The sequence below is a fragment of the Cygnus atratus genome, chromosome 3 (genome assembly GCF_013377495.2).
Source record: "Cygnus atratus isolate AKBS03 ecotype Queensland, Australia chromosome 3, CAtr_DNAZoo_HiC_assembly, whole genome shotgun sequence".
Classification (NCBI taxonomy): Eukaryota; Metazoa; Chordata; class Aves; order Anseriformes; family Anatidae; genus Cygnus; species Cygnus atratus.
Window position 1 is genome coordinate 38742416 of NC_066364.1, and position 12864 is coordinate 38755279.

At 39.9% G+C, this 12864-nt stretch overlaps 1 protein-coding gene across 3 annotated transcripts in view; it reads right to left on the reverse strand.

The window, feature by feature from the left end:
• Positions 1-1969: 1969 nt before the first annotated feature.
• The window catches only part of RNGTT (RNA guanylyltransferase and 5'-phosphatase), a 185404-nt gene continuing 174509 nt past the window's right edge, over positions 1970-12864 (reverse strand). For all 3 annotated transcript variants that reach the window (XM_035559498.2, XM_050709797.1, XM_035559499.2), the window contains 2 exons: positions 4954-5077; positions 1970-2274 (listed from right to left, as the gene is read on the reverse strand). In XM_035559498.2, coding sequence (XP_035415391.1) covers positions 2111-2274; positions 4954-5077 — 288 coding nt within the window. In that variant the 3' untranslated portion in view covers positions 1970-2110. The remainder of the gene's footprint in view (positions 2275-4953; positions 5078-12864) is intronic.

Genomic DNA, 12864 nt, shown 5'->3' on the forward strand with positions numbered 1-12864 from the left:
GGCTACAACACATTCATGAGCTTGGTGGAATGCACATGGAAGCGAGCTGCAGCCTGATTCCTGCAGCTCTAAAGTAAAAGGTAAACCAGAAGCTAGGTCTTGTTGAAATACAAGATGCAAAGGCTGGGAAGGAGAAAGGAGGAGACAGCCTGGAGACATCCTTACAAGAATGAAATGTAGTAACTCATTTAAAAGGCTGCAATCATCATATAAGTTGCAATTGCCATAGAACCATGAAGATCAGCGACAAAAAGTTTGTTACAACAATCTCAGTGATGAGTGTAACTGGGGGGAAAATGTTTATACTAAGTGAAGAAATAATTGTGTGTTTCAATGCAAGATGCATAGAGGCTGCATAGGTTTTCACAACAAATTCATAAGGCTCTTTTTAAGAGATGATTTTGCACCTTGCATAGGTGATATTATATCTTTTCTATAGATAATATGCAGAAACTATGTACAGTTGAAAACAGAACTTTGATGAACACATTTTTTCCCCTCAAGTTTTACCATAGTATAAAAAGTAACTTATTTAACTCCTTCGGTTCTCTGAAACATGTGTGGAATATCCCAGAAAGAGATGCGAGGAACACCATATAAATGATGCCACGTATATTTACACAGCAGGTTGAAACAGCAAGAGAAGCCACCACAAAGCATAGTCCTAAAGCTTCCATGTAGAAAAGGAAATATTGCAGGAGTTAATTTTGCTTACAAACATTAAAACTCATTCAAATGGAAATGTATTTTAGTTATAACGAATTGATGATCGTTACTGATCAGACTGCTGGATGAAGGATGACTCGTACTGACACGGTAAGTAAACTATAGAAAAAGCCAATCAGATCCCTGCTTGTTAAATTGACAGTAAACTTTAAAATCTGCAATAGTTTGGTTTTTAATTAACCCCAGCTCAGAACAGCTCCTCCATGAGACAACGAGGACACAGCTTCCCAGAATCAGTATCATCGACAGCTGCCAATGCACTGCCCTGAGAGTCACCACATATTAACGTGCTTCTCCGTTCGGTTCGAAGAGAAGTCAGCCAGTGGCTTCACGCAGTATTGTCGGACAGCCAACCCCAACCACCCCCATAAACGGTTTGTCTTCGCCCTGCAAATTATCCCAGCCAGGAGACCTTCCCTGCGACATGGCTCTCTCCCAATGAAACTGCCTTCGTCTTCACGCAGGAGCTGTCTGGCAATTCTTTTGCCATTTTGTGCCTGGATCTAAGACGTCATCATCTGCACTCGTTATACCTCTTGCATATCACAGTGAAGTGTACTTTTTCGTAATATTTACAATAGTATCACTGTGGAGAACTAAGCCCTGTACTAGAATCAGTCTCAGAACAGAGACCTTAACGCTAAAGATTTGGTGTATTCCTTATCTACAGAGGAACTTAAAAGGCAAAGCTAAAATCAGCCAACTATACATTTGGTGTGTTAGGTTCAAAAGGAGAAAAAATAAAACACCCAGCACATTCCCTTTCAAAAGGATGCTATTTACAAGAGGGATTCACTTTTTTAATATTTCAACAACAAAAACCCAGCTAATATTAAAATTAGTGAAATCTAAGAAGGCTTAGTTTTTAACCAACACAGTGCGGAAACAACATTGCTGTTTGCTTTTAAACACAAGTCTCAGAAATGCAGGGAAACTAGGATAAATTATACTACGGGTGACAAACTGCAACCAGTTGAATAACAATAATAAAAAAAAGTTTTTCTTTTTTTTTTTAAACACGGCTTCTAAAAAGTACAGCATTCCAATGTTTTCGCAGTTCCAGATTGCTGACATTATAAATTAAAGGTGAAAAGGTATCCGTATATAAACAAGGCAGCTTTCCCTTGATTCCACTGTACTGTTCTTGTCTAAACCTTTGGAAATTTCATCTTCAAATACCAGACAGTAATGTTGACTTTGTCAGTTACAAACCAACGTCCATTCATGATGTGGAATTTGGAGAAAAACAAAAAAAAAACAAAAAAAAAAAAGGAAAAACACACCTAGGTATTTACAGCAATTCAGGTATTTCTTTTTCCAGCCCTCACACTCGTATTTCGCCTTCTGCAGCAGTGTAAACACGCCATCCACTGAGCCCGAGGCCTTATGTGATGGTACGCGGCCTCTTGGGCGGCGGGGGCGGCATGAGTTCGGTGTCAGGGTCGAGGTGGTGTTTCCGTGGCTGTCCTTGGGAAGCTGCCGTACACCTGTCGATGAACTCGAACAGCATCTCCTTCGTGACTGGGTTCTGGATGCTATTGCACACAGCTGGGGACAAAGAACATGTTCTGAAGTTACCGAACCAATTTGCTGCAGTACTTGTTGCACTTTGATAATTTGATCCCCTCGTTGAAAAATAAATAATGTGATTTGGCTCAAGTAGTTGGCCTTAACATGTAATTGCACAAGGCTGCTCTGTCAGGAGTCAACCGTCTCTGCTCTGCCCTAGAGGTCAGCAAAGCACCACTGCCACAGCGGGCAACAACCTCACGAGAACTGCTATTTTTAAACAAAAAAGGCATACACGTGTGTCTGTGGGTATGTGTGCACTGCTTCATGCAGCAACTATAAACGTGCCAGGAACTGACATCACATGGAGGCAAGGAATGGCAACAAACACCTCCTGAGGCCTGGCCTTAAGACACTACCCAAATCCTAACACTTCAAAACAAGACTGGCTCAGTAGTGAAAACCTCCGAAACTAAGGCCACTTTTTCTTCCATCACTAAGTACTATAAATACTATAAACCCAATGCACAGTACTCATTTACCCACGCATTTTTACGTGACAGAAAGACCTGATGTCAAGCCGGGAGTGTGTCTAGCACGCCAGGTCTCATGGTGGACAAGGCCGCAGTCCTGCTCAGTGGCCAAGGCATGCACGGATAAGCACGTTCACGTTACTTAACACAACTGCCCAGGCCATAGCTTCTAAATTATAGCCAGCAGGGCTTTATGGATCACATAAAAAGGCTCAGTTCTCTTAAAACAAATGGCCCCAAGTTGCACCAAGGGAGGTTTAAATTGGGCGTGAGGAAGAGTTTCTTCACAGAAGAGTTGTTCAGGCATTGGAACAGGCTGCCCAGAGAAGTGGTGAAGTGTGGACATGGCACCGAGGGACATGGTTTAGTGGTGGATTTGGTGGTGTTAGGTGGATGGCTGGACTTGGTGATCTTGAGGTTTTTTTCCAACCTGAATGATTCTGTGATCCTAAGAATATTATTATCTTCCTATGTAACTTTGTGCTCCTCCTCTATACTCCTAATTAATCCTCCCTAGAGATTTAGGGAGTACAAAACAAACAAACAAACAAACAAATCCACCACCAACAAAAGGGCAAGAAATGAAGTATGAATACTGTGGCTGTCTTGAAAAAAAGTACAAGATTATGAGAGGATAATGTACAGCAGGTAAGGCCACAATATGAATGCAACTTTGTGGAAAAATAAAAATCCGTTGTCTCCCTAGATTATTAAACCACAGTAGGACTCCCTAAAATTTACTTGCAACATAGCATTGTTACAAGTAACAATCGGCATATACTTTCCTGACTCTGGCTGCTCAAAAATGGAAAACTGAAGTAAAAAAAAAAAAAGACCGTTCTATTCTAAAAATTCCTATGGAAAAATTTAAATATTTCTTACAAAACAGTTCTTCCTGTAGCATTTAAGTTATTTTATTTTTAAGGAGTTCATTATTGTTTTGATATGGAAAAGTCAAGAAAAACTTAACTGCTCCACAAAGGGAGAAAATATGAAGACAAAAAGGGCAGCTGCACATGCTCTTAAGAAAGAAGGAAAGAAAAAATATGCTACTCCTTAAAGAAGAGAAGACTCCAAACAAAACTATTGAAAGAGTATGGTGAAACAGAGAAAAGAAAATGTAGGACATGGCGTTGTTGTACTTCTATAACTTTTGTGGCCCATCCCTCTTTCTCACACAGGGCTGTTCAGCAAGTCTTTCAGCTATATTCTGTGCTGGTTCCCTAAGGTGCCAACAGATTTATTATCTCCTGACAAATGACCATATTTTGTTTATGCTAGAAAATCTACTCACTGCTGAGGCAGAAATAAAAGTAGAATGGCTTAGAAAAAATCCTACATATTCTACGCATGCTCTAGTAAACAGCGTGGTCTTAAATATGATTAAATTTCATTTTGGCTCCTAAAAAAGTCAGTATCAACATGACTATTGTTGGACACTAGTCAGCCTTGGACACTTTTATTCAACTTCTTAGACTTTACCTGAAAGTAAACAACAGTGCTTAATCTACAAAACTTGACAAAATCATTTTCAGTAGAAGAAAACAAAACTCTCATAATTCCACAGGGATAAACCTACACCTTTCATTTGCTTCCTTCTTCATTATTTGTAATACTAGTGTGGAAACTTCAGATGACATTTTCTCTTATTAGTTTTCTTGTCCACCCACCAAATAATGCTTCTGGCATTTTGAGGTGAAATTATAATGGATTTTTTGTTCAACAATTCAACTTGTAGCATGCCAGTTTGCATTACTTCACTAAAAACCAGCACAAGACCAGGAACTGTTGTCTGTTAGTCAACTGCTACTACAGTACCATTGTAAATAAAATCTTTCTTGGGTCTCACTTAAAAGGTGTGCCCTACCATTGAAAGTGTTTTTGAGTATGTGTTTGCAGTTCTGCAAAGACTTAGGTGCTTGCTTCTGCATTATGTAAAATAGCGCATGAGAGTATCTGTTTAATTGACTTCATTAAACAATCCCGCTGAAGCCAAACGATTCATGGCACATAAAAGCTAAACATGACAGAAGCATTTGCATGGTGAAGCATTATTATAAGTTATATATGCCAGGATTCAAAGTAGAAATGAGAACACACAACACATTTCCTCCTTAAACTAGAACAGAGTTAAGAAATCAAAATGTGAGCCTGAGAAAGTTTTAAAGCGTATTACTCTACTCACCCATGGCAGTGCTGTAGGCATTCGGAAAGCTTTTGTCTACTCTCTGTCTCATGAAGACCCAGCTGTTGTTCTCAAACTTGCACTCTATAATCTTATTATCATACTGCTTCAGTTCTTTTGTTACCTGTTTAAAAAAAATAGTTGGGATAAACATACTATGCATTTCACTTTCTTTTTTTTTTTCTTTTTGTGACAAATAATCCAAGATAAAGAACCGTCCTGCATTTTTCAGTAACGTGCCTCCATCCTACACAGAGAAACTGCACAGACTCCATCTCCATATACATATGCTCAGCTACTCAACATTTTAAAAATACTTTTCAAATCTGCTGTCAATATAAAGCAATTATATTATGCTAAAACATCAGCAGCTTTAGCAGAGGGGAAAACAGTCACTTCTGGCCCAAATGCAAATGGGTTTCCATGGGAATAAACTGCTTCCAGTGTAAGTGCTACTGCCAGCCTAAGTGCATGAAATGTATTATCCATGTTTCATCAACCTTCTTTGTTGAAGGTCTCAAAGCCAAATGTCAGATTTCAATACCAGAAAGAGCTTATGGAAAATCATTCCACTCTACTTTATTGAGGATTTTTTTCTTTTCTTTTTTCTTTCCTCCTCATTTGTGTTAAAAAAAAAATAATAATTATAACTCTAAAATAATGTGGGACTTCAAGCCACATATGAATACCCTTCAGGTCTCATGTTATTGATTCATAGATTTGTCAGCAACCAATATCCTGAGCTATTTGTCTCTGTTTGGCAATGCTGTGTGATTTGGAAATGTAGTTTACATGCACTGGCCTTTCTAGTTGTTTTGGCTACTTCATCCTATGCATCCTAATCTACGATACAATGCAAAAATTTCAAGTAACCATGGTAACTGGAGAACCTTATCTAAGGCTTTAACAATTTTACCCATATACTTCACTTTGTTCCAAAGAGCCACTTCATAAGTACAAATCTGTATTTAACTACTAGCTGTGCTTAGTTTGCTGGAGTTTACCAATCAAAAGCTACACAGGGTAATACAACGCGGGTTGTATTAATGGGTTCGGCATCTTCGCCTAAGTGCTCTCATAAAAAGGGGCTGGTTATTTCAATTCATTAGCATAATTCTTCACCTCTGTTGTCTACTCTACTCCTGAGCAGTGACAAAGGAATTTACTACCGTCAGGGTGATGCAGGTTTCAAAAAGGCCATAACTGTCTGCAGGCAGCTTAAGTAGCACATACCATGAAAAAGCACATGAACCTGTTTTCCATTAATTCCAGATAAAGGCAATTAATTAACGAAAAGGTTCTCTACATGGACTGAGTCATCCTACACTGCATGGTACATGCCTTGTCCTTAATTTGATAAGCAGGACCGTAACATTTTGCTTGGCATTTACTCTGAGTATTTCTGTTCATTCCCAAACAGGGAGCTCTGGGATTTTACTTGTCAAGCAAAAATCATGCTATAAGAGAATTTTGTTCAACCTGCTTACAACTGACGCCTGCTATGCTATACGCTGCAGAGCCAGAGTCAGGTTTCCACGTCACACATTATTCCTTTCGCCATCCCGCCACCTGTAAAGAGCTTTTTTCCTAAAATCATTTAATCCTCAAGCAAAGTTTGCATCTGCTCATGACTGCCTGGATCAAATTAACCAGTTACCCAAATGACCAGCCTCTTCCTCTCTGCACAGCACCTTAGTTCTTCACATCCACGTGGAAAAGCTCCACGCAGTCCAGATGTTTGACTGACACGTGCTCACTGGACATATTCTTGTTCCATTAGGTATGCTGAGGAAAACACAATATCCTTTTCTAGCCCACTATGGATGTACAAGCACAGGAAGGAACTCTTGGCTGCACAAGGACTTGGGAAGGTATATTACTTCGAAAACAGCTGCCTAGTGGAAATGGGGGCAGTGGGGGGTATGGCCATGTGTCTGATTTTCTGCCAAAGCAGGAAAATGTTAAAAGGATCACCTGCCAGAGAGAGGAATATGTAAAACTGAAGGCAATGACTTCAACTAAATAACAATCTCATACGGCTTTCTCACGGCTTATCATTCTTCCAGTGTTTGGATGCTTAGAATAGCAATAAATTAGATGGCAGCTCTATCTGACTGTGGCAATTAAGCAGCATTATTAACTACCTAGATACTTGCTTGGCCATTCATTAGCAATCTGAGAGACACATCCTTCTACAAAATATGAACACCTGCCAAAGCACTGACTTACATGATTTTTCCTATTAGAAAAATGGTGATCGTAGTCTCTAACAACTGCAAGTTGTAGTAATTACTTTTATAAAGGAAGAAATACAGCACATATTGATCCCAATACTTTAAGTGATGTCAGTCTTACAGAAGTATCTACCATAGCTTTTATGTACGTTTTAGCAAATCCTGGGTATTTTTGATTAAGATGACAAGTACTCTGAGCACAACATGTTTTTCAGCATTAAAACCATTTTTCTATCTTAGTAGACTTCTAAATGAGTACTGTTTACACACAGGGCTAAACAAGCCCACGGTGATCCTCACATCTATAATTCACATCCTACATCCGCTATCACCTGTACGCTACTTTCTGGTGCTTTAGCTTTAGAGTGGAAGAGGGAAACCATCAAATTTAACTGTCTTGAATTTCCTTCCCCCTGAGAACTCACTCTGAACTGCTCAGAATGGTGTCTTCCTGGTTCTCCCTTTGACTAGGTTCAGCCTTTCTTCTTCCCCTGGAGTATTACAGCCTGTAGGAGTAACTGAATATTGCACCACCATTTCCCTTCCTGAGAGGTATTTCCCCCAGCCAGCACTTCCCAGAAATGGGAGAAGTGTCCTAGGAATGATGGCAGGTCTCAGCCAAAACACTTATCTTCATCAGCAGTGATGCTGTTGGTGGAGTGCCAATACTTCTGCCTCACTGTTGATAAAACGCCTTGAGCCAGCATTCAGTGATTTCAGGATGGAAATTTCAATACAGAAACACTAAGGACTCCACGGAGCCTCCATTAAATACTCATTCCCTAGCCTATTTTCAGACAGCGGGTCACAATTAGAATCCCAGAGGATCACATCTCAGACTTGGGCTGTTGGAGGTGATGTGCATCAGGACAGTGCTTCTGGTCTGGGCCACAACTGTGTCCTGGGGACGGGGATGGACGGTCACCAGCCCGTGCACTACCTGCATTCCTACCCAGAGGAGGAGCAGGAGCACTCGCTGCTCCTGACTGCATTTGCTCTAGTTATCAGGAACCAGCCTATTTACCCAACAGAAATCACTTGCTAAAAATACGGATTAGCTCCCTCTTGGAAAGTGATTCACTACCTTACTGCTAGATTGCTAGATGATAGGAAAAAAGTGAGCGAGAGTTGCATCCCCACTTTAGCAACAGCTCACCATCAAATCTGGCTGGACACAATACAGACCCATCCTCTAAGAACATTAGACTACAAGAAGAAAACAGCTATTTGCCTCTCCCTGCTGAGACACGTTTCCCCCTGCCACCATCATCTGTGCTATCCACTGTGAAAAACTGTTGTTTTTTCACCCAAGTCTCCCTCCATTCCCCATTTTCAGAAAAAAAAAATATATTAAAAAAGAGAAATACCTAACACATCTTAAGTTGCCTCGCTTAGCAGACTAATGGAGTCATTTTGAGATGAATCACAACAGTGTGTTTATATGCAGCCACATTTTACATTAAGTTAGGGCAGGATGTGAAAAAATCTTGAAAAGATGAAAAAAGAGGAGAAACCATTTACATTGAATGTAGTTAGGTCTGGTCCCATGAAAACAGCTGCATTTTCTGTGATACTACCAGTAGCCAAGGTTTTTCTGTGCACCTCCACTCAGCACTTGATGATCAGACTGGGCCACCATTTCTCCCGTTGAGTCATTCTTTGTTTTACGTGACACGCGTATATTTTCTCTGAAGACTTGATTCAACCATTAGCCTCATCATCCCTACTTTCTAAGGAGAAAGAAATCCCTGGGCAAGCTGCTACTTTACATAAGAGGTATTAATGGTAAGAAATTAAAGTAGTTAATATTTCAGAAAGCGTGTCCAGAATGGACAATCTTAAACTTTACAAATGCTCATATTTTTTCATATTCAAGTTCTTAAGAAAGAAAAGAAGAGGTAAGTTTTTGGATAAATGGAGACTTGACTGAAGGAAGGCCTATGTTTCCATATACATATGTTTTTCAAAGCAATTGAAATTATTTTATCTCAGTAAATAGTCTATTTAAAAGACAGTCATGTTTGTAAGCAAAATCTTAACATCCTATATCCAATCCTTTATTTCCAATCCTTTCTCTATTTAAATGCCTTTTGTTGCACTTTCCCCTCTATTACCAAACATTTATAGAAAGAAAATTGTTCTTCAATGCACCTATTTCTCTTGCTTATTCCACATGCAAAGTCATCAGCCTATTTCCGAGATCCCAGAAGAAATGATCACAATAATAGGCACAGAAAATGGTAACTTTCATGAGAACAAATAAGCAAAAGCAGCAGTTGAAACCTTATGAAATTAAAATGATCTCTATTTAGAAATAGAGAATTAAACAAGGAATTATAACACAGAGGCAAGACAGAGCAGATTCTTCTCAGAAAATAGATTTTTTTTTAATAGCTAGCATGTGCAATGGAGGCATTCTTTTTTGATAATGCTCAAGCACACAAACTGTTTTCTTTTTTTAAACTCAAGTTTCAATGCCTGCGGTGGAAAAAAGCTCAGAGCTGCCACAGAAGGTCTAGAAAGAAATTCTTCCTCTCTGATAACATAACTAACTTTTCTCCATTAGGATGCATTCTCACAGCCGAAGCGAACAAACAAGCAAAATAAGCACATTCCAAAACAAGCGATCAGCCCTATGCACACGAGGGAGAAGCCCTTGGGTGGCTTCCCAGCATCCTGCTGGAGGAGAACTGCAGCCCACCCTTCTCTTGTCAACCACTCTGCAAACATGAAACCATGTTTTTCCAAGAACTGTCCAAGAACATGACGTTTGCAAGCTCCTTTGTCCTGAGGAGATCGGGGTACGTTCAGCCACAAGTGACAGCTTAGGAAGCGAAGCCTCTCCAGCAGAACAGCACATCTGAAATCCTGCCTTCTGTGTTACTGTCAAACGCTGGGACTGCCCCACCACACTCCAGTGCAGCGTTACAGACATCATTTCTGAACTTCTCAAGCACTACTGAATGACCTACACAATAGAGAAAATTAACCTGTCTGCTGCTCCTGTGACTCCGTAGCAATAACAGCATCATTCAAAGGTCGGGGACGAGCAATGGCAACAGCCAGGGAACGAAAAGAACAATTACACGGGGTTTAGAGGAAACGAAGAGTGGTCATGACTTCCTGAAGGAACAGGATGGAGAATGAAACAAAGCAGCAGCAGTAACAAAATGAACAGCTTCTGAAGATAAAATGATAAGCCAAACTCAAAATGAGGTATTTCTGAAGGCTTCAGACTCAAAGTTACTCCTTCAGTGCTTCTTCCCAATTTTTGGACAGCTTCCTCAGATGCTTTAAACAACTTTCTTCCCCCTTCATGTAAAGTATCTCGTGTTTTCCATAGTAAAACTAAAACTTCTCAAAGAATTATAAAAATATAAAGGATGGTTATTAAATGCCTGTACGTACCATTACCGTACACAGACCCACAAATATTAACACTGACAACTGGCAGAAATTCATCAGTTAAGTAAATTGCTTCATATTTTTACTCAAGCCAGAAGAGATTTCATAATGTAATTTAATATCCATTTCTTAATACAATTCAAGAGATTATTTTATCAAAACCATAGATGTGTCAAAAGTAAAATAACAACACTGGTAATCCAATTCTGTTGCTAAATTAAACATACTGATTGTGTGTCCTCTTAAGTAATGTATTACCCAACAAACAGTGATCAGCTTGGGTAAACACAATGCAGTTGATACATTTATTTAACATTAAGGAAGCCTTTGAAATGTAACTACACTGCTTCTGGTGTGCATAGGAAATGCTCCTATTTTGAGTGCTCATTCCTGGGAAGGAATGTAAAGAAATACAAAAATTTTAACATTTTTGTTCACAATACATTAAACCACATTGCTAACACTCAGTGTTGGAACATCATAGAACAAACCAGAAAGGAAAATGGTGTGATTCAAAGTCACAAGAGCGTGTTTTTTCTGAATTGTAGATTTTTTTTTTTGACTTCCAGTGCCTAGTACTCACAGTTCATGATTTATTCTTTCCTGTTAATATGTAAGTTTAAGATATTCTTTGAGAAAATATTACGTGTAGTAATTTCAAATATGGATACTATTTCCTGATATGTAAAATGGGTTGCAGTCCTGGGGCTTTCCTGACAACTGACTGATGGCCACATCAGGAATAACAAACCTTCCTTGCGTTGGTGATATTACAAGCTTAATGACTTTCTGTGCCAGCTGGAAATAGATTTCTTAACGTATCCTGGAACGTTACAAGGTACACCCAACCTTACAACACCATTTGAACCACCTGTAAGAAACCTGTGCTCTTCTGAGCTTTGTTTGGGACCACAGGTCTTGAAAAGTTAAATGAACCAAAATAATAAATGGAAGTTGTCCCAGATAGATAGCCCTCGCCCAGGCACCCTCATCAGCAGAGGTTTCTGGATCAAAGAAAACCAGATCTCCCTGCACATCTTCTAGAGAAACTGAGAAACAAGAATCCTGTGCTAAGGACTCGTAAACTCAGCATACCTCCATCGGGTTGAGCTCTTAAATAAAGTTGTATTAAAAAAGCATCTCGTGGCAGTCTGACCCTCAGCACGCATGGATGGAAGAGAAGGAACCTGCAGGGGACGGGGCAACTTCAGCAACCCTCCAGGTGGTAGGAGAGCAGTAACAGAGCTCTCAAGGCAGGAGGCAGTGTGAACACCCATAGAAGATGATGTGTATTTGGGGCAAACAGAGCTTCACTTGTTGTACAGCTACCTGTTTGGAGAAACAGGTAAGAACAATGCTTCACCACAAGCACCTGGAAGAACTTTGCAGAGACCAGAGGTAGCCCTCTTGGATTTGGCACAGCAAGAATTGGTGGCACAAATAATCTGTCAGCCCTTCAGCATCCCTGAATGCTGAAACTTGAGGGCATTTGTCCAAGTCCTGAACTAAAACAGGCAAATGCAAGCAAAGGAGAATACCCCAGCAAACTGCAGAACTGTTGAGCAGGTTACACAGAAAACAAACAAAAACCTTTCACTGGAATATAAGGAATCCCCAGGAGGTTTCTGAAAAAAAGCTACCCCCCACGAGGAAGGTAAGAAACTGCAAGAGGGGAAGACAGAGCTAGCTAAACCAGCAAGGATATGTGGTGTGAGTTGACTGAAGAGCTGTAATCATAATGCAGCAGTGATTTCTGGAGGAAACATTTCACCCAGAACCTGACTTATTTTGAGGACTGTATTTCTGCTTGACATGAGCTAGTTCACGAAAGCCATTCTTAACCCCGATTTGTGTTTTTTATTCACTCAAACTGCTTTTACAGAAGGGAGACAGCCCCAAACTGAGAGCTCTGCATGCTAAGAAACGAAGATCCAGCCACAAGAGTCATGCATCAACAAAGAATACACTTTGAAAACAACACTTACCTCATTCATAAATTATGAATTTCATAAGGCTTACTATTCTCAGCTTGCAAATGGGGAAGCAGAGAGAGATGGTTTGTGGTCACACACCAGGGAAAGCATTTACCCCCCCATTAGGTTCTCAAAGCCCATCGTAATTACCCCTTAGGTACTTACACTCATGATACCAAGAAATCCTGCAACACAGGGCAGCTGAGATCTCTTTAATAATTTATCAGTAAAAACCAAAACAAATCTTCCAGGGACAAAGCAAGGCTATCGACTGTTTTACAACGTCTGGCAACACTATT